At 41.5% G+C, this 25,277-nt stretch overlaps 1 protein-coding gene across 8 annotated transcripts in view; it reads left to right on the top strand.

Moving 5' to 3' along the window:
• si:dkey-151g10.3 (serine/threonine-protein kinase WNK3) overlaps positions 1-25,277 on the top strand; it is a 42,182-nt gene that overhangs the window by 7,194 nt on the left and 9,711 nt on the right. For 4 of the 8 annotated variants that reach the window (XM_040047279.1, XM_040047276.1, XM_040047273.1 and 1 more), the window contains exons 2-17: positions 5,610-6,761; positions 15,420-15,592; positions 16,026-16,246; positions 16,648-16,805; positions 17,014-17,102; positions 17,220-17,439; positions 17,672-17,993; positions 18,183-18,301; positions 18,403-18,603; positions 19,040-22,315; positions 22,615-22,658; positions 24,287-24,416; positions 24,537-24,653; positions 24,743-24,844; positions 24,952-24,997; positions 25,101-25,253. In XM_040047279.1, coding sequence (XP_039903213.1) covers positions 6,042-6,761; positions 15,420-15,592; positions 16,026-16,246; positions 16,648-16,805; positions 17,014-17,102; positions 17,220-17,439; positions 17,672-17,993; positions 18,183-18,301; positions 18,403-18,603; positions 19,040-22,315; positions 22,615-22,658; positions 24,287-24,416; positions 24,537-24,653; positions 24,743-24,844; positions 24,952-24,997; positions 25,101-25,253 — 6,091 coding nt within the window. In that variant the 5' untranslated portion in view covers positions 5,610-6,041. The remainder of the gene's footprint in view (positions 1-5,609; positions 6,762-15,419; positions 15,593-16,025; positions 16,247-16,647; positions 16,806-17,013; positions 17,103-17,219; positions 17,440-17,671; positions 17,994-18,182; positions 18,302-18,402; positions 18,604-19,039; positions 22,316-22,614; positions 22,659-24,286; positions 24,417-24,536; positions 24,654-24,742; positions 24,845-24,951; positions 24,998-25,100; positions 25,254-25,277) is intronic. The other 4 variants (XM_040047275.1, XM_040047278.1, XM_040047281.1 and 1 more) reach the window with 4 other exon arrangements.

Genomic DNA, 25,277 nt, shown 5'->3' with positions numbered 1-25,277 from the left:
TTTATTACTTAATCTGTTTAATTGGAGAAGCGCAAGAAAAAAGACAGATGGAAGTATTTCATTTGGTGGATATTTGAATATTTTATTCATCAATCGGATTCCTAGAAAACAGCCTGAATAACAACATATTACATCACATTTGAAGGTTATTATTTGATGATTTTTTACAATGTTTGTTTTCTTTTGTTATAGTATTTGGGTGTGTCTTGCTTAATGCTGATGATGGTTTCTCTCTTAGCTTGCGTGTCTGTTCCTTGGAAATGTTGCTAAACTTGAATTGCTTGTTCTTCGGGAGCTTAGGCACTTAGTCTACAGACAGTGTATTGTGCATTAGTTTGACTGACAGCTACTAGCATTGCACTTCAGACTCACTGCGTTTGAGCCTGGAGACACAATAGGCTTGATGTGAGTGTTAATGTCATTGTAATAAAAGAGATAATGGCTGTTGTGAGCTTCCAGATGATTCCCCTGTGGTAACCGTGGGCTTTGTTCGAGCTTAAAGACAAGTTCAGATTTGCTACTGTGACATTTCAGGGTCTGAGGCCGGCTGCTTCGGTGGGTTTCTTCATAGCCAAGTCGCTGTAACCACAGATTGTTTGGGTGCATAATTGTGTGGATGCTGTAAGCATCCACACTATTGTTTTCCTGTTTCTCTTTATTCTTTATTATTATTCTTCATCTTCAAGTTGCTTCCGTACGCTTTTTGGACTTTAACTACTTCCACAATTTTCAGCCGATTTTCACCGTTCAAATTTTAAACTATTCTGCTATTTCTGCTTATTCCGGCTATGACTTCTGCTATTTTTTGCTATTATACTTTTTAAAATATTAAGCTTTTTTCCTTTAATTTGTCCCATTGAAATGAATGGGAAACTTCCAAAATTCTGCTAAATTTTTCTTGTTTTTGAAACTTAACTACTTCCTCATACTTTCACCTAGAAAAACCATTCGAACTTTAAAATGTTCACAAATTATTGGGCTATTCAGGTATGATTCAGCTTTTTCAAATCTTTTACTGTTTTACTTTTATGCCTCTTAAAGTTTTGAGTTGCAAAATTTTGATTTTTCACAAAATACATGCGTTGTTATGGTTGCTATGCTCTTGGCTTCCAGTGTGCCACTGAAGGTTTTGCAATTTTCACTTCATGTCCGAACAACTTCCTGCTACTTGCTCAATTTTCACTCAACTTCCACAAATTATACATCAAAACGTAGGTATTTTTGCTGGCTTTCAGAAAATGTCACCATCATTGTTGTGGGATTCATAGAATTTTTGCAAATCTCCTCAGACCAACACAACGTCGGAAAACTCTCCATATAAAGTGAATGGAGAGTTTGTTCAAAATCACCGCTGGATTTCTGTAATGAGAGGCATATTCGAATCGTCATATCTCCTTAACGAAGCAAAGTTAAGACATGAGGCTTGTCCCGGTATATCTTCAGACACTCCTGACGCTCACAATTCAAGAATTGTTTTCTCACCTATTACCATTTGGCCATGAATTACGTTTGTTTGAGGGTAGGAAATTTGTCCCTCGCTCAGATTTCTTCAGCTGTCAAACTCTGGAAATGAAGCACTTTTTTCTCTCGTCATAACTTTTTGTTGGATTTCCACAGAGACCTGAAAATTTCCATGATTGTTCACCAAAGCCTGCTGTCTCTTACGGTGAAAGAATGATATCGATACTCCAAATAGATTTAGAGTTAGAAAGCGTTGTTTGAGGGCAAGTCAAGGCAGTTTTTGCTTCGCTCTACTCAGTTATGGTGCATTAGAAGTCAAATATCTTTAATAATTCATATTTTAATGATAAATTGTCAACACTGGAAGATTCCCCAATCACTTCTGAACAAAACGGTGTAAGAATGACCGCTCTAGCCCCTACGGTTAGGAAATTATGGTCATTTGTTTGAGGGGAATCCTCACTATGTGAAATGAACTGAAAGAAGCAGGTCTATGTCTCTGTCCTGCGTGTGTAAACAGAAGCACCTGTTTTGGCGGGAAAACGTAAACAGCCTCTCTGATTGGTGGATTCAAATTCAGCAGCTCCCAGGCTGACCTAGAAACTTAGTTCTCTCTCCCTGTGTGTGTGTGTGTGTGTGTGTGTGTGTGTGTGTGTGTGTGTGTGTGTGTGAGAGAGAGAGAGAGAGAGAGACAGAGAGAGAGAGAGAGAGAAATGGGATGATCTCATTGTAAGATTTAAATTCAATGTATTTAGACTGTTTGACTGAATTGGATCTTGTGTGTGTGTGTGTGTGTGTGTGTGTGTGAGACAGAGAGAGAGAGAGAGAAATGGGATGATCTCATTCTAAGATTCAAATTCAATATATTTAGACTGTTTGACTGAATTGGATCTCGTGTGTGTGTGTGTGTGTGTGTGTGTGTGTGTGTGTGTGTGTGTGTGTGTGTGTGAGACAGAGAGAGAGAGAGAAAGCCTCTTTATGGGATGATCTCATTGTAAGATTCAAATTCAATATATTTAGACTGTTTGACTGAATTGGATCTCGTGTGTGTGTGTGTGTGTGTGTGTGTGTGTGACAGAGAGAGAGAGAGAGAGAGAGAGAGAGAGAGAAAGCCTTTTTATGGGATGATCTCATTCTAAGATTCAAATTCAACATATTTAGACTGTTTGACTGAATTGGATCGTGTGTGTGTGTGTGTGTGTGTGTGTGTGTGACAGAGAGAGAGAGAGAAAGCCTTTTTATGGGATGATCTCATTCTAAGATTCAAATTCAATATATTTAGACTGTTTGACTGAATTGGATCTTGTGTGTGTGTGTGTGTGTGTGTGTGTGTGTGAGACAGAGAGAGAGAGAGAGAAATGGGATGATCTCATTCTAAGCTTCAAATTCAATATATTTAGACTGGTTGACTGAATTGGATCTTGTGTGTGAGTCTCTCTGTGCATGTGTGTTTCCTTATGTGTACATATTTGTGATTGTGTGGCTGTTATAGATTTCTTTGCTGATTTTTTTCATTTAACAAGTATATTTGAGGGACCCTGCGCATGTTCAGCATTTTTTCAGCTGTCCATTTTGCTTTCCCCATTTTTCTGTTTAAGTTATTACTATTGTGCTAAATCATACTATCCCTGCTAATTCATAAGATTTGTGCTTAATATACTATTTCTGCTTTTTATAGGATTTGTGCTTAATATACTATTTCTGCTAAATGTAGTATTTATGCTTAATCATACTATTTCTATATATTTCTGCCAGGTCCCCAGGCAGCCAATCCTCTGTGAGGACTCAGACACATATCACATATCAGGGCCTGCACGGCTTCCCAGTCAGCCAATCATATCTGAGGTCTTCCGTTTCCTCTCTCGTCATATCTCAGCGACGGATGTACAAATAGCAATGAAAATCACAGTCAAAGTACACCAAAGTCCGCTGATTCACCCAGTACATGAATTATGCTTCTAGTCCACCTAGTTTTTGAGTTACACAACGTTTTGTAACTCCAAAAAACGGCGTTTTTCGCCTCTCACCGCGATCTAATTCTGACTGCTCATCAGCCTGTTTTTCCAAGCAGCTCCTCTCTTTCCCAGTGGCGCAGTTGGTAATGACACGGGTCTGCAAGCCAAAGATCGTGGGTTCGATTCCACCTTGGTCAACATGTTTTTTTCCCTACAAATTAATACACTGTCACAGACCAGTAATTCATATTCATCATTTATTACAATTATGCAAACTTTTATGATTTTACCAGCTTTTCTAATATGGACCTCACATTCTTGTTAACACTCCATGGCACAAATTCTCTTCCCTTTAGGCTCTGTGCATGTGTGTGTGTGTATCAATATTTCTCCCATTTTATAGTATTACTCCTCCATAATTGTATTTCTGTTAAATCAAAGTACTTTTACTACATCTTAGTACTTCTGCTCAATCATAGTATTTCTGCTAAATCATTGTTATTATGCTATATTGTAGTATTTCTGCTAAATCATACTATTTCTACTATATTATATTTTTCTTTCTAAATATAGCATTTCTGCTATATAATTATATTTCTGCTATGTTATAATATTTGTGCTAAACCAGAGTATTTGTGCTGAAACATAGAATTAATTTAAAATTACAATATTCATAGTTCATCACAGTGTCTCCTGTAAATCACAGTATTTCTGCTATGTTGTATTATTTTTCTAAATCATAGTGTTTCTGTAATGTTTAAGTATTTTTGGCTAAATATATTCTTTCTGTTATCTTATACTATTTCTCCTAAATTCTTGTATTTTTGAGAAGTTATGTTTCTGGTAAGTTACAATATTTCTGCTAAGTTCTGCTATGCTATTGTATTTCTGCCAAGTATTATGTTTCCTCTAAGATATTGCAGTTCTGCTAAATTATTACATTTTAGCAATGTTCCTTTGCTTCTGCAAAGTTTTTACAATTTCTGCAACTTTTCAGCTTTTTCAGCTAGTTTTTGCATACAGCTTCAGCTTTAAGCATCCACACTGCATTTTCGCAGGAAATGCAAATTTTTCTAGTTGCAGTAGGTTTCACATGTTCACTTTCAAATTAATATGTGTGAAGGTGTAAACTTATATTTGTTAATATCCTGAATTGGACTGCACTTCCTATTCACTACATTCCCATAACAATCCTTGTGTACGGCTGTTGTTGGTATCCATTAGTATGCTTCCTGTAATTTCAAATGCTTAGTCATAAGGTGACTTTGGGCCTTATTGCAACTTTTATTAGTAGTTAAACCCTGGCTCTAAGATACACTCTCCAAAGTAACTCCAGGCTATGAGCCACTTAGAGATCATTTGCTGTAAGAAGGCAGGGGAGATACAATACCATGGGACAGGTGGGGAGTGATAGAGGAGAAGTGAAGATAAAGATGCCACTGGAAAGCTGCCCACTTCTGTCCACACAATGACACAAAAATCACCAAAAAACCCCTAACAGCAATCGGGTACTTTTTATAGGAAGATCACTATTTCAGAAGAAACTTGCTTTGTTCACTTCTGCCTCACTTTACCTAAGGGCCAGTCAGTAGTTTCAAAAGATTACACTGCTTTAAATGGTTCCCAGGGTATGAGTAATACTGTAGTGGTGATAATCATAATCACAGTTGTGTAATCTTATGAGGCTTTTGTTGCATATGTGTGATAGTATCTCTCATACAGTTCAACAATCCCTCTGAGTATGAATTATTCACACTCAACCGAACTGGCCCATAGTTCATCATCCATTTTTAATGGTTGGGATTGTATACTCCTAACTGCAGCTTTCTGTTCACTAATGGAGCTGTTGAGCACAACTTCAGACGCTAGACTCCGGTAAACATGTGATTGACGATTGATGAAACCATGTGTGGTCACTGACCAGGCTCACGGGATATTCTTCAGAGACTCTTTCGGTTTAATTGTACACAACTGAGGCGTTTGTTGTGTTAAAATTACAGATGAAAATGTTCCTTTCTTAAGGTTCACCCTCTATGTGATTATGATGATATCTTGAAGTCATTCTTTCCATCCATTCACACTGGGCTGTTGGGGCTATTCCAAGTGTATCTTATTAAATATAAATAATGTACCAGTGTTTCTCTCAACAGATTTAAATATGTCAATCGACTGTGTTTTGTTTTTGTCTTGCAGGTTTACTTGAAGATTTCCGCATCAGAGTTTGAAATAATAACAGCGCTGCTTACCCCAGCTGGCTTGAAAAAAACCCTCCTGGTTTCCTGTGTTTGTTTGAGCCCTGAGATGTCTGATTCTTTCTGATTAGCACCGAACAAGTCGCTCCTGAAGAAAATGTAGGCAATGTTGAGAAGGAAAGTGAAGATAGAAACATCTCACCCTGCTTCTGTGCTTCTGTAAAGCAGCAGAGTAAAAGAGTCCGAGGAAGACGACGGAGGAAAAGAGTGACAGAGTGACCAGTTTGATCAAGGACAGCCTTCACCTGTAGCAGTCTTTTAACACGTTAAAAGAAGTGAGAGGGTGACCACAGAAAAAGAGAGAGACGGGGACTGACGGAGGAACAAAGGTTTGGAGGAGGAGGTCTAGCAGGGGTGGGAACGCCCATTCCCCATGGCTACTGACCCAGGAGAGCCCGCAGGCACCGAGGATTCCTCGGAGAAACCTGATGGACAGAAGGAGGAGGACCCGGAGTGGGAGGGCAGGGTCGACCAACAGAGGGAGAGGACAGACAGCACCCCTATGGACTCATCCTCCTCCCAGACAGAAGCAGGGAGAGCAGCAACAGAAGAAGATGGAGGAATCAGAGGAGGCGGTGGTGGAGGAGAAGCCTCCCAGGAGGAGACCGTACTCCGACCTATTTCATTCTCCACACCCTCCCTACCCATCGATACAGGTCAGAAACGACTAAGAAGGGAGAAGCGCTTCTTCAGGAAGAGTGTGGAGATTTGTGAGGAAGACGATGAGGTGGATGTACCCACCTTGGCATCACATAGTGCCCCCCACCTGGAGCTGCGCTCATCAGACTCAGTCTTTAGTAGTAGTCCCCAGCAGCATGGGGTTGCTTCATCCTGTGCAACCTTGGGACATGAACCGTCTTGCACCAGCTCAGTCCATGAGCCTGGGAAAGATGCTCCTTCATCTGCACCTGTACCGAGGGGGAAGGAGAGGGACCGAGAACAGGAAGAGGAGGCAGAGATGAAAGCTGTTGCTACCTCTCCTGGAGGAAGGTTCCTCAAATTTGACATAGAACTAGGCAGAGGAGCCTTCAAGACCGTCTATAAAGGCCTAGACACCGAGACTTGGGTGGAGGTGGCTTGGTGTGAACTTCAGGTAAGACAGTCTGTTTTCTGCTTTTTTTTAAAATTATTATAATCAGTGCACTTAAAGAACACAATGCCGTAGGTTTACTGGTAATACTTATACTTTATTTATCCACTTCAGAATTTTAAACACAGTATTACTGTTGTAAAATGAACAGAGATCTGGAAATCTCAGCACGTAGTCTGCTTCCTATTCAGACTGTGTGACTGCAGTTCCGTGGAGACTGAGGTGAAAACGAGGAGCATCACTTGTAGCTGAGTGACAGCACACAGTGAAAGTGGAGGCATTGCCTTTTCTAGGACTGTATGAATAATAGAATAGACTGTCAGCATATCTTCTTGTTGTGATAGGTGTCCTATCAGAAAGACTATGCCATGTATTTACCTGAATTGTATGAAGGCGATTATTGTTTTTCAGGTTTGTATCAATGCTTGTTGTAGGTGTAGTAATCAGGAAAGAAACAAATAACAGCACACATCATGAAGGGGATATACGGCATCTGCCTTGCTTTATAGAAATAAATTATTAAACAAGCTGTTTCTTCTTGTAATCATGCAGTCTAATGCATGTATCACAAGCACTAAGAGAAGATAAATTAATGTTTGCATTATTTGTTTTTGTATTATTCCTTTAGGTGTAACCAGGTCTACAAAGCACAGCCTATCTGTTGTTTATGAAATGGAATTCTGAATGAGATGTATTTTGTGAGAACAGAGTAAATAGGAGGACTGTAGCATATGTAGGGGTGACTGCACCAAACATCACTCTGAGAAAGTCTTTTTCATGCATTGTAATTGAAGTGGGAGGAAAATGTCGAATTATTATAAATGTTTAATATGGCTCCTCTGTCAAAGCCTTTACACGCTGTAGCCCACCAAACGTAATTATGTGGAGAAGTAATGGGAAACATTGTTATATGGTGTGAATATTAAATATGGTGGGAGGCAGCCTCGTGGAGGAGCAAAGAAATGCATCCCTCTGACTCTTAGCCTCACAATAGACAGCAGTGTTACAGTTAGCCATCTGATCTGACTGCTGGCTTTGTGTGAGGAAAGTCAGTCATGTGTTTGGTTTGGAGCTAATTCCAAAACAAGAGCCTTGGCTAATCCTTGAGATCAGGCTCTTTCTGTTGGACTAACAAGCAGCAGGAATGCCCTCATCACCTTTTCTGGTATTACTCCCAACACTTACTGAAACAGGTTCATATCAGCAGTTGTTCAGAGCTACTTAAATAATCGACTTGCCCTTTTTTGGGGGAAATTTACAGAGCTTGCAAAGGTAGCATGTTTCACCTGCGGTATCAATGTTAGAATTGTGTTTTGCCACCAGACAGTTTTTTGTCATGACATCAGCAACAACATTTTTTGAGATCATTTCTTGAAGATGAAAAGCCATCAGTGTTAAACTTCACCCATCCAGTCCTACTGAGAACAGCAAGTTTTGGGGGTAATTGTTATAAAACAGGCTGCTTCAATCCAAAATTATTAAGTCATTTGAGAAGATAATAGATAATTTACTGTATAATTAGATTTTGTATTACAAACAGATAGTGAATTGAGAAAAACAAACAGACTGTAATTCTGACACACAGAGCAACAGCTAGGAGAAGGGAAAAGGGCAGCGTGTGAGAAAGAAAAGTGACAGACACAGGAGGTGATCGTGAAGGGGAAGAGAAGGAAAGACAGAGCCAAACACAGGATTACCATGGCATCCCTCCCAGTGAGCAGCCATGTAGCTAATGCTAAGCTACCATACGCAGGGAGACACATGAACACACACAAAGGTGCACATACACAGAGGCCTGGTCACACGCCTATAGATGCATCCAGTGCAACATTCAGTGCAACATTCTAGTCACTCGGTGCACATGATCTGACCCATTTACTCTAAATCACCAAAGTCTACTCATGGTTTCAATGTTTTCAGGTTGCCATTGACTAGACAAAAGTGATCATAATAATAATGACTTAAAGCCGTGATGGCAATGATACACTTGGTTAGACAGAGTTGATGTGGGACATTAATTTGGTCCTAATAACGAATGCAATGTCAAAAAAACTTCAAACAGTGGTCGTCCTATTTTAAGGCACAGGGAATCAATAACAACTATATAGGTTGAACAGGATGATAAATGACTTGTACATGACTAGCCAGTACACTGTTTGATGCTGTCCACTTTACTGTGAGACTGCAGCCTGGGAGCACCAGACTCCTGTCCTCCTGTGACTATAAAGAAAGGGAAGCCGGGGGATTAGCTGTCCAAATGCAGCTTGAATGAGTGGGTAATTAAAGTTCACAGTGTGGACACCATCCCTCTTCTTTCCTTCCCTTTCCCAGGGAATTCCACACCTCACAGAGCAGAGCTATACATCAACCTTGCTATTGCTTCAGTCGTATATTGCCATCCATACAGGGGAATGTGTTTGTTTGAATCCCATAACTGGGAGCTGTTGCCCTCTTGTCTGTCTGTGTCAACATATCACTGTATGTGTCTGCCTGTCACCCTCCCTCTCTCTTTCTCTCACCCCACTTTCCCCCTGCACCCATACTCTCCCCCATCACTTTTTTGTCTGTTTGAGTGAGCATGCAGAGTGATCCAGGGAGTTAATTACAGTGGGTGCCTGTCAGGCTGGAACAAAAATCCTGCACAGACAGCATAACTCGGGAGGCAGAAACCAGACTGGTTCAACCCAGTCATCCCAGACAGGTCCAGCACACCCCAGGCCAGTTACATTCACAAGACTAGAAGCATTTAGTACTGAGTTTAACAATAGTCACCACTTTGGGTTTGGTGATTTTACTTGTTTTGTTTCAGAGAATTTTAGCTCCATATCAAAAGGTAAATGTCAGCTTAGGAGGCTGCCTTCTCCAAACACTGTACCATGTGTGCTGGCTTGGTAAAGACTGCATGCAGTCAAGTCTGACAGTTTGGAAGTGATAAGAGAACACATTTGGATTTTTTTTGTTAACTGTCATATTGTATATGTTCTATTAAAAACTGTCAATTTTGCAGTGATCAAAGTATCTTAGTGAACGTCAACATGCTCATTGACTTGCAAAAGGTGTTTATTCTGGATATACTTCTTTGGGTTGGTCTGATACGACAACAATAAAAACAATAAAGGGAGGAGTCGGGATTGTGTTTGTTGTTTTTCATTGTGAAAGACCAGTCTGATCAGGAAAAGCAAAGACATAGTAATGATGGGTGACTAAAATTAGTTTAGGCTAAATCAAATAGACTACAGCTGAACTGACTAGACCGATTGGATCAATCTAATCAAACTGGCCAGGCACATATTTGCTGGGTCTCTGATAGCTGACAAGTGTCCCTGGGGCTGTATCCTCCCCCCAGTGTCTTTATTACCTAACCAGCAACCAGAGATTCAGTTGCTATTGATTGCTGGAAACATTGACCGCATAACACTACCATTAACTGTATAGCTTGATTAGAAATCAATAAAAGGTTAGCACTGGTGATCCATTTTTTATGGTATGATAATTGTCAAAGGCAGCACATTGAAAAAAATCTGTTTGGTCAGATAGCAGTCAGTTGTCACACCATTTCATCTGAAGAGTAGGTTTCTGGTTTGACAACATGCCGAACCAGAAATCTGTGAAGAATGTGGGACTAGCAAAAAGTTTGGTTTGTTTTGAAAACAAAAACGTAGACATTATAGTATAAAAGTATAGTCTCTACCACTGCACAACAGTAGTACTACAGTAAAACAAGAAACAATTGAACACATTTCTTGTAGTGGTAAAGGCCTGCGTGTTGGCTAAAGGCTTCTATAGATCTTTGTAAACCTAGCCCACTGGCCTGGAGTCTTAATCTGGTATGCAGGCAACCCTTTTGCAGCAATCTGTCTTGTTAGTTTGGGCTGTTGGAGCTTAGAGTAATCTAATCTTAGCCATCCACCACCTTAAAACGCTAACTGCAGAACAAGATACGGTGCATGCACCCTGATAAATGTATAAATATACACCTTCAGTATGAATAACGTTCCTCGGATAGTGCTCCAAATTAGTCCCCTTTATCCTACTATAGCCATCTCAGATAAGAATGTAACCCCAGTGTAATATACGTATATGTGATACCTATACAGTGCTTGCCAAAATAGATGGTTTAAGACTCACATGGTGCATCATGATCCCAGCTTCATGCCGTCGACTTATGTACTTTGTAAGCTATATCCTGCCCATTTACCCTGGTGTTTTATGAGGCTACTTAATAACCCGCGGCTTGACCTTCTGCTCTACCAGATGTCTGATCCAAAAAAAATCTCACGGTGCACATGGTGCTTAGATCTTATTCTGTTTACTGATTTATAGTACTGAAGTCCCTGCCACAGATGCACCATGTAAAAAATTACATGATGTTGAAAGTTTTAACAAAATAAGAGGAGCATTACAAAGTATTACATACTTAAATATTTTGTGCAGTAACTATGGCCAAAATCAGTCATTATAATGCAGGGTGAAATAATTACTTCATATGTCTGAGATTCTACAATTACCATTGTGGGCCCATCTATGACACACTTTAAGTAAAAACTGAATATCAAAATATTTCTGAAAGAGAAAGGTTCCTGTTTTTAGGGATCACCACAGTGGATCAACTGCCTCTGTCTCACCCCATTCCTAGCATCCTTCTCTGTAACACCATCCCTTATCCAGTATACAGTGGGGCAAAAAAGTATTTAGTCAGCCACCGATTGTGCAAGTTCCCCCACTTAAAATGATGACAGAGGTCAGTAATTTGCACCAGAGGTACACTTCAACTGTGAGAGACAGAATGTGAAAAAAAAAAATCCATGAATTCACATGGTAGGAATTGTAAAGAATTTATTCGTAAATTAGGGTGGAAAATAAGTATTTGGTCACCTCAAACAAGGAAAATCTCTGGCTCTCACAGACCTGTAACGTCTTCTGTAAGAAGCTTTTCTGTCCCCCACTCGTTACCTGTATGAATGGCACCTGTTTGAACTCATCATCTGTATAAAAGACACCTGTCCACAGCCTCAAACAGTCAGACTCCAAACGCCGCCATGGCCAAGACCAAAGAGCTTTCGAAGGACACCAGGAAAAGTATTGTAGACCTGCACCAGACTGGGAAGAGTGAATCTACAATAGGCAAGCAGCTTGGTGTGAAAAAATCAACTGTGGGAGCAATCATCAGAAAATGGAAGACATACAAAAGACCACTGATAATCTCCCTCGATCTGGGGCTCCACGCAAGATCTCATCCCGTGGGGTCAAAATGATCATGAGAACGGTGAGCAAAGATCCCAGAACCACACGGGGGGACCTGGTGAATGACCTGCAGAGAGCTGGGACCAAAGTAACAAAGGTCACCATCAGTAACACACTACAACGGCAGGGAATCAAATCCCGCAGTGCCAGACGTGTTCCGCTGCTGAAGCCAGTGCATGTCCAGGCCCGTCTGAAGTTTGCCAGAGAGCACATGGATGATACAGCAGAGGATTGGGAGAATGTCATGTGGTCAGATGAAACCAAAGTAGAACTTTTTGGTATAAACTCAACTCGTCGTGTTTGGAGGAAGAAGAATACTGAGTTGCATCCCAAGAACACCATACCTACTGTGAAGCATGGGGGTGGAAACATCATGCTATGGGGCTGTTTTTCTGCCAAGGGGACAGGACGACTGATCCGTGTTAAGGACAGAATGAATGGGGCCATGTATCGTGAGATTTTGAGCCAAAACCTCCTTCCATCAGTGAGAACTTTGAAGATGGAACGAGGCTGGGTCTTCCAACATGACAATGATCCAAAACACACCGCCCGGGCAACAAAGGAGTGGCTCCGTAAGAAGCATTTGAAAGTCCTGGAGTGGCCTAGCCAGTCTCCAGACCTCAACCCCATAGAAAATCTGTGGCGGGAGTTGAAAGTCCGTGTTGCTCGGCGACAGCCCCAAAACATCACTGCTCTCGAGAAGATCTGCATGGAGGAATGGGCCAAAATACCAGCTACTGTGTGTGCAAACCTGGTAAAGACCTATAGTAAACGTTTGACCTCTGTTATTGCCAACAAAGGTTATGTTACAAAGTATTGAGTTGTATTTTTGTTATTGACCAAATACTTATTTTCCACCCTGATTTACGAATAAATTCTTTACAAATCCTACCATGTGGATTCATGGATTTTTTTTTCACATTCTGTCTCTCACAGTTGAAGTGTACCTCTGGTGCAAATTACTGACCTCTGTCATCATTTTAGGTGGGGGAACTTGCACAATCGGTGGCTGACTAAATACTTTTTTGCCCCACTGTATCTACTATCCTTCCTCTGCATATGTCCAAACCCTCTCAGCTTTACTTCTCTAACTGCTTAACCAGAGTTACCCAGAGTTACTGCTGTCTTTTTGGTAGTTCCACAGTCTTCAAATCATACATCATACATAGAAGACTGACACTAGGAGTACAATAGGTTTCTGGCCTCTCCCATTTATTTACACAGTATATGTGTAAATGTCGAATTTTTATGATTTCTCTATTTGAAAGCAGAAATGTGGAACTGTCTGTGTGTTTATGTTGCTTTGTCATTTAATTGATAGTTAACAAATTGCTTTGCAACTGTTTTTCTTTCCCTCTGGTGTCTATTTGTCATTTTGTTTGCAAACTCCATGTCTGCAAATTGCTGTTTTACCAATGCATTATTTGTACTGTCATATCTATCCATTTATATTTTTGACCATTAATCTAATTCAGCATCTCAGGGTGGTGGAAGAAAGGGCAGCATTCACCTTGGGCACAATGTCACTGCATCACCGTCCCAACACCGAGTGATAGACAGCCCTTCACACCAATAACCGATTTATAATCACCAATTAATCTAACAATATCAGACTTTTGTGATCTTTTGGCTTATTAATAATACAGTTAGAGGGATTTCTTCATTGATGCTGTGCCTCCATTTATGAGAATATTAGTGTGAATGTGTGAGCTGGTTCACAGTGGGCGGTAGGCTTGTGTGAGTACGTCTAGACAGATATTAACTGAACTCTTAATAACCTTTGCTGACCCTAAGGGTGGCTGATGATGCAATGCTCTGTGGGGAGACAAAATAGACGCTGAGGAGGCAACAGACACAGTCACACTGTTTCACAGTGTGCCAGACAATGAGGTAGACTGGAGCTCTGAACGAGGACACAGACAGTACTCCCTGACAAAATACAGCACAGCGTGAGCACACGCGAAAATATGAGAAAAGGTAGAAGCAGGCAGCATTGAGACTCACATTTGCATAAGAATGCTCAAACATAGTAACATGACAGACTTAGTAGTAAAGGCAGGAAGGTGTAAGGGCAAGGCTATTCTGAGGAACTAATTCTTAGTGAGTGCAAAAAGGAGCAGCTTTTTTGTTGATGCTTCTTCTCCGTTGAGAGGGGAGGGTGAAGAGATTGCTTAATATTTCCAGAAAAGGACACCAAACCAGCATCAACACAGAGAGCAAAAGTGCTCTGAAAAAATAAGTACAGAGCTTTTAGTGTAGGCAGAAAAATGTATATCAATATATAACGTGACAGAAGGCTGCATATCGACATTACATGAAAATCTGTTGATCTGTGTCCAAATATCTGCAGTACTCCACCTCCCTGTGGGGAGGCGGGGTTTGTGGGGAAAAAAGCAAGCTTAACATCAATGAAATCGATTAGTGGAAACCAAGTGTTATGATGACATCTATTTATAGTGAGGTCTGTTTGTGACACAGTAGTGGCTGCCACCCAATCCCCATTGATAATAAGTGAAACATACTGTATTGTTTGTTTTTATTTCTTCGTAAGTTCTTTGCATAAATGGCATAAAATGAGATTTTTTTAATAATACAAAACCGTGACACGTAACTTTCCTGTTGAACCTGTGATAATTCCCTGAAATAGCAGGTCCCTAGGTTAATAAAGCTCAAATGACCGCATACCTGAAAAGACGGATTTGTATACATGGATATAGCAACAGTTGTTAATGACAGAGTCTAAAAATACACCCTCACTTAGTGGAGCCAGCAAAGTCATCTCTCACTGTGAAATGCTTTAATTGACAGTTTTATGTGACTCTTAATAAATTCTCAAATCACTATCACAACATAGCATATTCTGAAACATTTTTCCCACCTGCTGGGAACTTCATGTTCGTGTATTTTCTATGTGAATACAGTACAGCAAATTATATTAATTAAAGTGTTAGTATTTTAAGAAAAAGCAGTATAATGTCTGGAAATGTAAAAAGAAGAAAACAAACATGCTTTATATATTCACAACAGAAGAAAAAACCTTATGCGATCAATCTTAGGGATGGCAAAAGACTATATACCAGTGTGTAACTGAGGGATTAGTCAGTGCTATCTCTGTTCCTATAGGAAGCTGCTTGTGCCAGTGAACTGTATTTCTGCAACAGCCATTCTGTCCGCCATACTAGGGATGTGTGGCAGATGCAGTAGAAATGTGTTTTATAAAGCCAGTGACTGGGTGTTGTCTTTGCAGAGCTACATCTATATGCTGCTACCACCATCTAGTGGCAGTAGGTGTTATTGCTTCATTATGGGAGTGCTGTCCAGGGCAGGCTTATGTTTTGGTTTCCTGTGAGTAGTCACAGAGTAAGGGAGTGAAACAGATGCTGAGGCTCATGACATGACATGTACCTCCTATTTCAGGATCGCAAGCTGACCAAGGCAGAGCAGCAACGCTTCAAAGAAGAGGCAGAGATGCTAAAGGGGCTTCAGCACCCCAACATCGTCCGCTTCTATGATTCCTGGGAGTCTGTACTTCGTGGAAAGAAGTGCATTGTACTAGTCACTGAACTCATGACATCAGGAACACTCAAAACGTTAGTGTAACCTATCTGCTACAGATAGCTATTATTGAGTCTATGTTTATTATGTTCTAAAAAAAAGAATTATTTCAGTTAATCTATAAAATTTGTTAATCCACATTCATTTGTTTGTCTTGCCAACACCTTGGTACTCACTTCTGTTAATGAATTTGATGAATGGAGATTATTCATACCGCAAAACACAGTTTTTATTGTGCATAAAGTTAATGTACTATTAATCTGGACAGATGTGTTGCTTTATACAGAGATATATAATGTGTTTCAGGTGAAGTGTCATCACATTATCACAACACGTTCAAATTCAGGAAATATAAGTAATTCATAATATTTCGCTATCGCTGTCAGTGTTTTGATTTACACGTTTTGTCTATTGGTTGTTTATTACAATATCCTTTTGAGTTTGATTGCTTTTATTCTCTATCCACAGTTACCTGAAGCGCTTTAAGGTGATGAAACCCAAGGTCCTTAGAAGTTGGTGTAGGCAAATTCTGAAAGGCCTTCACTTCCTTCACACCAGGACTCCACCAATTGTCCATCGGGACCTCAAGTGTGACAACATTTTTATAACAGGCCCCACAGGATCAGTCAAGATCGGTGATCTGGGACTGGCCACTCTTATGAGGACCTCCTTTGCAAAGAGTGTTATAGGTAGGCAGCTTGCAGTTTATAGATTGAATGCTTTTTAGATCACTCATGCCCTGTCTCTACAAGATTAAGGCCTTTCCTCTGCATTCAGCACTACTGAGATTTTACAAAAGTCTCACTTAACTTCAGTAGACATATAGTTTATTTCTATGTTAGTGGTGAATGTAGAAAGAGGGCACTGATGATGAAATGCCAGCTCTCTTAGCCTGCAGAAGCAGTGCCCAGTAAAGATAAATTAGATGATGAGTAGGTAGATTATTATCAGTTTGAAAATTCTTACATTGAGTCTGAGGAAATTTCTGCTTTGTGGATGGTATTACATCACTGTAAATACAAACTCTAATCTGTAGTGAAATAATATTTCGATGTTTGGGTTGTCATAGAGTACTGTTTGGTTTTAACAGGAACCCCGGAGTTCATGGCTCCAGAGATGTATGAGGAGCACTATGATGAGTCTGTGGACGTATATGCCTTTGGGATGTGTATGCTGGAGATGGCTACTTCAGAGTACCCCTACTCTGAGTGCCAAAATGCTGCTCAGATCTATCGCAAAGTCACAAGCGTGAGTCTTTGAAATATTCGCAAGCAAACTCTATGCATTTGTGGTGATGATGCATAAGGATCTAATTGATTGTTGTTTTATTTAATTGTGATCTAAACTTTTTGGCTCAACTCTGAAAATGTTTTAATTGTTAAATGCAGGACTTAAAATCCTAATTACATAAGTTCCTGTAGAATACAATGAATTTCCTGTTTCTTTTATTTTTCAGGGTATAAAGCCAGCCAGCTTTGACAAAGTAAATGACCCAGAGATCAAAGAGATCATTGAAGGCTGCATTCGTCAGAACAAAAGCCAGAGGTAAGCAGAATTTGCTTTCATAACACTATGGAATCCACTCTATTATGCAGAGTGACTGGTAATGTGATCATTAAACGTCCCAGTCTCTTCTATCAACGAATTCTCCTGTCTTGACAGACTCTCCATTCGAGACCTGCTGAACCATGCTTTCTTTGGGGAGGACACAGGCGTCCGGGTGGAACTAGCTGAGGAGGACACAGGCATCCAGGACTGCCTGGCTCTCCGAATTTGGGTTGAAGACCCCAAGAAGCTGAAGGGGAAGCACAAGGACAATGAGGCCATTGAGTTCAGCTATGACCTGGAAAATGATAGTGCTGAAGAAGTGGCTCTAGAGATGGTAAGGCAGGAATAATTAATGCCTGACAAGCTGATCGGGTCCGTAGGTGTCAGGTACTGTTGACTGGGAAAAGGCTTTGATTTGATACTTAAAAGCTTAAATGCAGGTTAGGAATTACAAGCCCTTCACTTTATCTATCAGCCACTTCAAGATTTCTCCAGCTGATCTAGATTTCCTCACCTGACATTTGCCCATTAATTAATTACTCTCTCTTTGCCTCTCTACATTACAGGTGAAATCAGGCTTCTTTCATGAAAGTGATGCCAAAGTGGTCGGAAAATCCATCCGGGACAGAGTGAACCTAATCAAAAAGTCAAGGGAGCGTCGACAGCAGCAGGTCCTTCAGCAGCAGGGCTTTGAAGAACGAAGAGACTCCACTCTCACTTCCTACACCTTTACTCATCCATCTTACCCATCCTCGCTGGTGCAAGGGGCAGCTGGACACACGGGAGACGGAGGGGGAGGTGGAGTGCAGGAGTCCGAGGAGCTTCCTGAAGTGGACCAACATGTCAGGCAGCAAAATATTTTCAGTGGGGCAACCCTAAATCTGCCAGGTACAGTGTGCTCCTTAGTGACATATCCCATGTGCCAGTAGCTGATCAAAATGTATCTATATGAAACAATTATAATGGTGAAATTTTAAATGAAATTTTTAAAATACATGAATATGATTTGAACAAGTACTTTTTGTGTAGTCTGAATTTTTATAGTGTCTTATTTTTTAAATGTCTTTGACTACTCAGAAGGGGAGAGCATTGGATCTGCAAGCTGTGAATCTTATGCGAGTGGACAGAGCCAGGCATACTCTCTGCAGGGGGACTCGTATACCCACTCACAGACCTCATTACCCACAGTTGCATCTGTAGGTGTATTTTTATATCTTACTGATAAAATTATTGTTTTTTGAACTTAAATACTGTATATATATTTATATATGTATTAATTTTTTCTCTTGCACAACAGAGCACTGGTGCATTGCCTCATCCTCAGATGCCCCCCATTGGTGAGAGTACAAGTGTTGCTACTATACCTCTTGGGCCGAGTGTTAGTATGACAAGCATGTCCTTAGGACAAAGTGGAGGAGGACCCATGGGTCAGACATTTCTTCACTCCGGTACCGTGGTTCCGCAGGTATCACCAAGTGTACCTCAACAATACTTTCAGGTGAAAATGGTGATAATGTGCAAACTGACAGCCTAATTTAACATAGGGGCAATGAAGGCTAACATTAATGTTAATGTGTTCTTTTCCATATAATAACTGTTTGTGCCAACATAAATCATCCTCATAATCATCTGAGATTCGCCATCTGGTTTTACACTACACAGGGTTTCCCCCAGGAAGTTGTTTGTCAGAGGTGGTGAGATGTCTCTCTCATTAAATACTATATTACCTTGGAGTGTGAAATTGTGATTCTGGTTAATTTTGTGGGGAGGCAGCCAACCTCTGCTATAAAGCACTGTGGGACACCCTGATTAAAATTAAATGTGTTGATAATTGATGCTTCTTTCCGAAGCTTAATCTTAACCCAATTTTTCTGCTACTTTCTTTTCCCCCTTCTTTCAACTCCAAACATCATTCTGCCATTATCACTCAATAGTCACAAACATTCCCATCAGATGATTTTCAAACCGCCGCTCCCCACGGATCAGTTGCCCCTTCACAGTCATACATACCACCTGTTTCCCCACAGGCACCCATTAATGTTCTCACTGCATCCATGCCAGTCAGTGATACTGCTGGACTAGCAAGGACAATTGTGCCCCACGCTCAGCAGACCCAACACCCTGCCACTCCCATGCAGATCACTGACATCATTTCCCAGGCCGCACCCCAACAAACACAGTCTGTCGTGATCCCCCAGCAGACTATTGTCCCACAACAACAGATGGGAATGGATCCCCAGACCTCCACCCTTCATTTGCAGCAGCAGCAGCAGCAGCCACAACTGCAAATAGGGGGGCAGTCAGCTGAGCTTGAACAACAACAAGTTACTGCCGCTCAGCCTGCAACAGAACCGCATCAACACAGCCTTTCAGCTACGTCCATCGAGAAACATCAGTCTGAGACTCAGCAGCAGATCTGTGTACAGCAGTCTGCCCCACACGTCCAGCCAGCTTCACAGCAGCATGTGTTCACACCACAAACAGGTATGGAGCAGCGAGCTATGCAATCAACAGGGGATCCCTGTGAACAGATAATGCTACAATCACAACAACAGCTTCAGCAACAGCAAACTTTGTTACAACAGCAGCAGCAAAAAGAGCAGCAGCAACAAGCTTTACTGCTTGAGCAACATCAGCTGTATGTCCAGCAACAGCTTGATCAGCAACAACAAAGAGCACTGCTTCAACAGCAGCAGCAAGCCCAGCTGCAGCAGCAGCAAGCGCTTAAACAAAAGCAACTGTTGGATCAACAGCAACAAGCTCTCATTCAGCAGAAACAAGAGCAGCAGCAACAAGGTCTTGGACCGCAAGAGCAACCAATTTTTCAGCATCAGTTAGAGCAACAACAACCAAAGCAACCTCCTTCACAGCAACAGAGTCAGTTATATCAACAAATTGGACAGCGCCAAACTGGAACACAAAAGGAAACAGAGAATCAGCAACAAAGTGGGCAAAACGAGCAACAAATTTTATTGCAGCAGCATCCCCAGCAGACGCAGCAGCAGAATGAACAACAACTGCAACAGCAGGCCTTAATCCGGCAAATGGAACAGCAGCAGGCACTGATACAACAGCAGTTAATGCTACAGCAGCAGCAGCAGCTTCAACAGAAAGCTCAGCTGCAGCAACAAGAGCAGCAACAAGCGCAACTCAAACAGCAGATAGAGCAGCAGCAGCAAGCTCTGTTGCAACAACAGTTAGAGCAGCAGCGTCAACAGCAAGTCCTGTTACAACAGCAAGCAGAAAGATTACAGCAACAGGCTCTAATGAAGCAGCAGTTTAAAGAGCAGCAGCAAGCTTCCATCATTCAACTTCAGCAAACTGAAAAACACAAAGCTGTCCCTATACCACAAAGCAACAGTGAGCAGCAGATTCATCATCAACCAACCGATATACAGCAGATGTGTATCCCACAACTGAACTCTACTCAGTTTACACCTCATGCTTCTCAGATGATAGAGCAACAGCAGCAAGTAGCACTGATGCAGCAGCAGCAGGCATTTGTTGCCCAACCACAGCAGCACACATCTGTAATGGAACCTCACATATCAGTTGGCGCACCAGTCAGTACTGAGGTAATTCATCACCAAACTTATATTATATCTCAGGGCCAAGTGCCCATGACCATTCCCACTACTGTTCAGACGCCTGCAAGTGTCCCAGCTCAAATCCTTACACAGCAAGGACAAAGTGAGGCTCAGCCCCAGAACCAAGGCCAGAGCCCAGCCAAGTTTATAGCTCAGTCTGCAGCCCAAGCACCTCAAGCTATGACAGAGGGCCAGGTAACTACCCCATTATCATTGATTCAGGGACACACACAAGTCATCCAGAGCCAGCAGGTTCCTTCCCAGAGTAGTTACCCTGGGCCTGTTACTCCCACACAGAGTCAGGTAACTTCTCAGCCAATCCAGGCTCATCCTCTGACCACAACCTTTACTCAGTCACAGCCACTGCACGGCCAGGTCCCAAAGGCTGATGTTCAAATGACGGGCCAACAAAGTCAAACTACTGTCCAGCCTCCAGGTGCAGTTGCTTCAATCCCCAGTCAGATTCAACATGAAACTCTTATTCAGCAAAATGCTCCAATGCCAGCGCTCACCCAGCCCCAGATCCAACAACAAACTCAAGGCCAGCAAGCTAGCCAGTTGCATGCGCAGTCTGCTGCTGGTCCTTTGACCAGTCAGTATGTCCCTCACCCTACCCAGCAAACCATACCACCTGTACAGTCTGATATAACTCATATTACCCAACGGCTGGAACAACAGCACCCAGTAATCCAGTATCAGCAGATGATTCTGTCACCTGGCTCAGCTGGAAGTTGTGGAACTAAAACAGATGGTCTCAATTCAGTAACTGCCCCTCTTCATCCTATACAGACCAAACAAGCACAAGTCCCAGGCCAAAGATCACTACATCCAGTTGTTCAGGGTGACCCTTCAGTAATTCAGTCCATCTGTCAGCCTGCTGTTCCTCAGTATACTGAGCAGTACCAACAACAGCTGCAGAAGCTTTCTCACGTGCAGCAATCCCTCGCCATGCCACCCCCACAGACCCAGCTACCGGCACTACCCAGCTCAACTCCCGTTCAGCAACCACTTCCTCTGAAACCAGCTTTGATAACCTTTGACGAGAGTCAGCTTCCCTCACAGTGTCAACCGCCTTCACCTCTAATGACCATTGCTCCTGGACAAGTAGGCCCCAATAATGTGGCTGAGCCTCAGTCCCAGGGCAAGACCCTGTCTCTGTATAGCCACCTAGTGCTAGGTGCCCCTCCTTCTCCACAGCACCATCCCAAGCAGATGCCACCAGCTCACACACAAACACAAGCCAGCAATCAGGCCCAAGCACACTCTCAAACACAGATACACACTCAGACACACTCTGAGACACCTATATCTGAGCAGCCTATTTTGCCCCATGCTGTCTTTCCTACGCAGCAAGTGCCCCTAAGCCCTTTGCATACCTCATGTCCTTCTACACTATCATCTCTTACATCCCTGCCATCCACCTATCCTGCTGTTGCCCCTGCTCCAGAGCTGCCTACATCTTCACCAGCAGCCCAGGTAACCTTACCAGCGCAAGTCGACTTTATACCCACCTCCCCTCTGCCTGTTACTACTCTACAATCACTTGATTCTAATGCCCCCAAATCCAAACTGACCCAAGGCTCGCTGCAAGACTGTGACCTTTCCCTGCTGGGCATTGCTCAGGTACAAGAAGTATGAAAGTTTGCTTTATAAATTTGATAATAACTTTACTGACATGCTGGCAGAATAAGTAAGAATACTGCTAAATCTAAATATTTGAAAATAAGCTTTGACTGCACCTTTTTGATTCATACTAACAAATTTTGATTCCTAAGTGTATTCATAGAACGTGTCCTATATGTCATTTGTCATAATCACACTATTGCTTTACTTGCCGTTAACATAGCTAATCTATTTTTGCATTCTTTTCTTCATGCTGGCATGGTTTGTGTGCGTGTGTTTGTATATATGTCACTCTACAGGATGGTCCTTGTAAGACAAGTGCAGATCGTCATTCTTCATCAGGGTAAGTGATATCATCGCAGTCTGATTTCCATATAAATGTAATCTCAGTACTGAGTGAAGCTGTAATTTGCCATACAAGGACTTAAAACATGCTCAGAGACTTGGTTTTTCTTTTAAATTGAATTCATTTTGCAGCTAAGTAGTAGTGCAAAAAGATTATGTTTTTTAGAAATCATAAAAGAGTCTTATGATGTAATAATGTTTTACATTTGAATCCTTTACAATTTCACATTAAATGTTGAGTGAGAGCCTTTAAACTGCTTCAAGCATGGCTGCTGCTTTTAGATCATTTGTGGAAAACTCCTCTGCATTTTTCCCTGTGTTGCACTAGATTTTAAACACTGTGGCCAAATGACAAGCCTTTATCTTTAAAGGCTCATTTTGGGTAACAATGCATAGTCTCAGTGATCTTTCTTTGGCAGGTCAGGAGTATTTGGTTTTGGTTGTTCTGGTTCAGCCAGAAAAGTCCATTGCACTGTGTGCTGACCTGCAATAACACTATGACAGAAACCATAGTTCAGGTGGTTTTTGTTGGATGTTCTTCTCATTGACAGTCTGACCCTCAGGGTCAGATTCCTCGTGCATAGACCTGCCGGTATTGAAAACAATGAGAAGTTTGCTTCTGTTTGGGCCTCTGACTAACGTGCCACATTTGGAATCGGACACACTGGTGTTTGATCTCTGCTTCATAGACAGGAACTTTGCTCTTATTAGCAGTGATGATTCTGGACAGCCATTCACAAATGCAGGTTAAAGCTTTATTATGCAAAGGATAATCCATATGTAAACATCAGGAACACAGACATCTTCTCTGGGCTAAAGTTCATTTAAAATGGACTGAGGCAAAGTGTAAATATGGTCTGTGACAAACAAAGTTTGAAATTCTAATTGGAAAACATGAATGCTGAGGCACCACACTAAATAGGGAAGGGACCATCCAGTTTGTTATCAGCACTCAGTTCAATAACCTGCATCTCTGACAGTATGTGGTTACATTAGTGCCTATGTAATAATAACCCTGAACATCTGGAAAGGCACCATCAGTGCTGAAACATGTATACAGGTTTAGAGCAACACATGCTCCCATTCAGATGACATCTTTCTTAGGGAAGGTCTTGCATATTTTAGCAAGACGGCGCTAAACCACATACTGCATCTTTTACAACAGCGCTGGCTTTTTGGTAGAAGACTCCAGGTGCTGAAGAGGCCTGCCTGCAGTCCAGATCTGTCACCCATTTAAAACATTTAATGCATCATGAAATTAAAAATACCACAAAGAAGACACAGGATGTTTGAGCAACTAGAATCCTGCATGAGACAAGAATAGGACAATATGCCTCTCCCAAAAGTTCAGCAGCTGGTCTCCTCAGTTCACAGATGTTTACAGACTATTGTTAAAAGAAGAGGGGATGCTACCAAATGGTAAACAGGGCCCTGTCCCAACTTTTTTGAGACATGTTGCTCCAATGAAATTCAAAATGACCTGATTTTTGAGATCTGGAAATCATTGCATTCTGTTTTTTTTCTTTTCTGTTTTATACAGTATCCCTACTTTTTCATAATTGAGTTTATACATTTATACACACTTAAGATTTACAATACAATTTCTAATCTCCATGACACCTTTAGGTGTATACCAGCCAGTGGCGAAGACCCCTTGCAGCTCTTGGCGAATGGAAAATTAGAGAAACTTAAGTCTCAGAGACGAGCTTCCAGCCAGAAGTCTGAGAAACGCCAGTTTCAACTGAGCATGCTTCAGGTGAAAAAATATAGGAAACACCAACACCGACTTTATTACTATATTTGTTAAAGTATATTTATGGATATTAAAAGATTAATAGCAAAGAATAAATGTGATTATTTGTCTTGTACTTAATAGGTGTCCGGCAGTGGGGACAATATGGTGGACTGTCAGTTGGAGACTCACAGCAACAAGATGGTGACATTTAAGTTTGACATTGAAGGGGATGCACCCGAGGACATAGCAGATTACATGGTACATTACTGTATGATCCTGTAGTTTGCACTTATTTTGAAAAGTATTGTTTTAATTTTTGATGACTGCCATTTGATAAAACTTTGCAGGTGGAGGAGGACTTTGTCCTTGATGTGGAGAAAGAAACATTTGTTGAGGAGCTCAGAGCGATAGTTAAGAAAGCCCATGAAATTCTTCAGACACATTCAGAGGTACTATCAGTCTAGCCTCTTTAGTTTTTCGGTTTTGTTTGAATAATGCTGAATCTGAGAAAACGTGAATATATATACAAAATGATAAATCCTTATTTTCGTACTAGACTGGATCGACTGACCAGTTACAAGTCAGCACTCCCACTTACTCCAGTAAGTTTAGGCATATACAAATGTTCTGGTAGAATGGGAATATGTTCTACGTGATGTTTCTCAACTTAGTAGAAAACAGTAAACAATCTTTGCGGTTTCTCAGTGGACCCAGTGCCCCATTCCTCCCCAGTGGGACGTTGGCGGTTCTTTATCAACCAGACTATCCGCCACAGAGACTCTCTTTCCAGTCAGGGAGCAACCACACCATCACCCACTGCAGAGACAAGGATTCCCCAGTCTCCTAAAAGAGAGAAAGGTGAGCACTCCTGGAGTCGGTTTT

The sequence above is a fragment of the Simochromis diagramma genome, unplaced genomic scaffold (assembly GCF_900408965.1).
Source record: "Simochromis diagramma unplaced genomic scaffold, fSimDia1.1 OVJJ01000387.1, whole genome shotgun sequence".
NCBI lineage: Eukaryota > Metazoa > Chordata > Actinopteri > Cichliformes > Cichlidae > Simochromis > Simochromis diagramma.
This window is presented reverse-complemented; position numbering and strand designations above follow the sequence as displayed.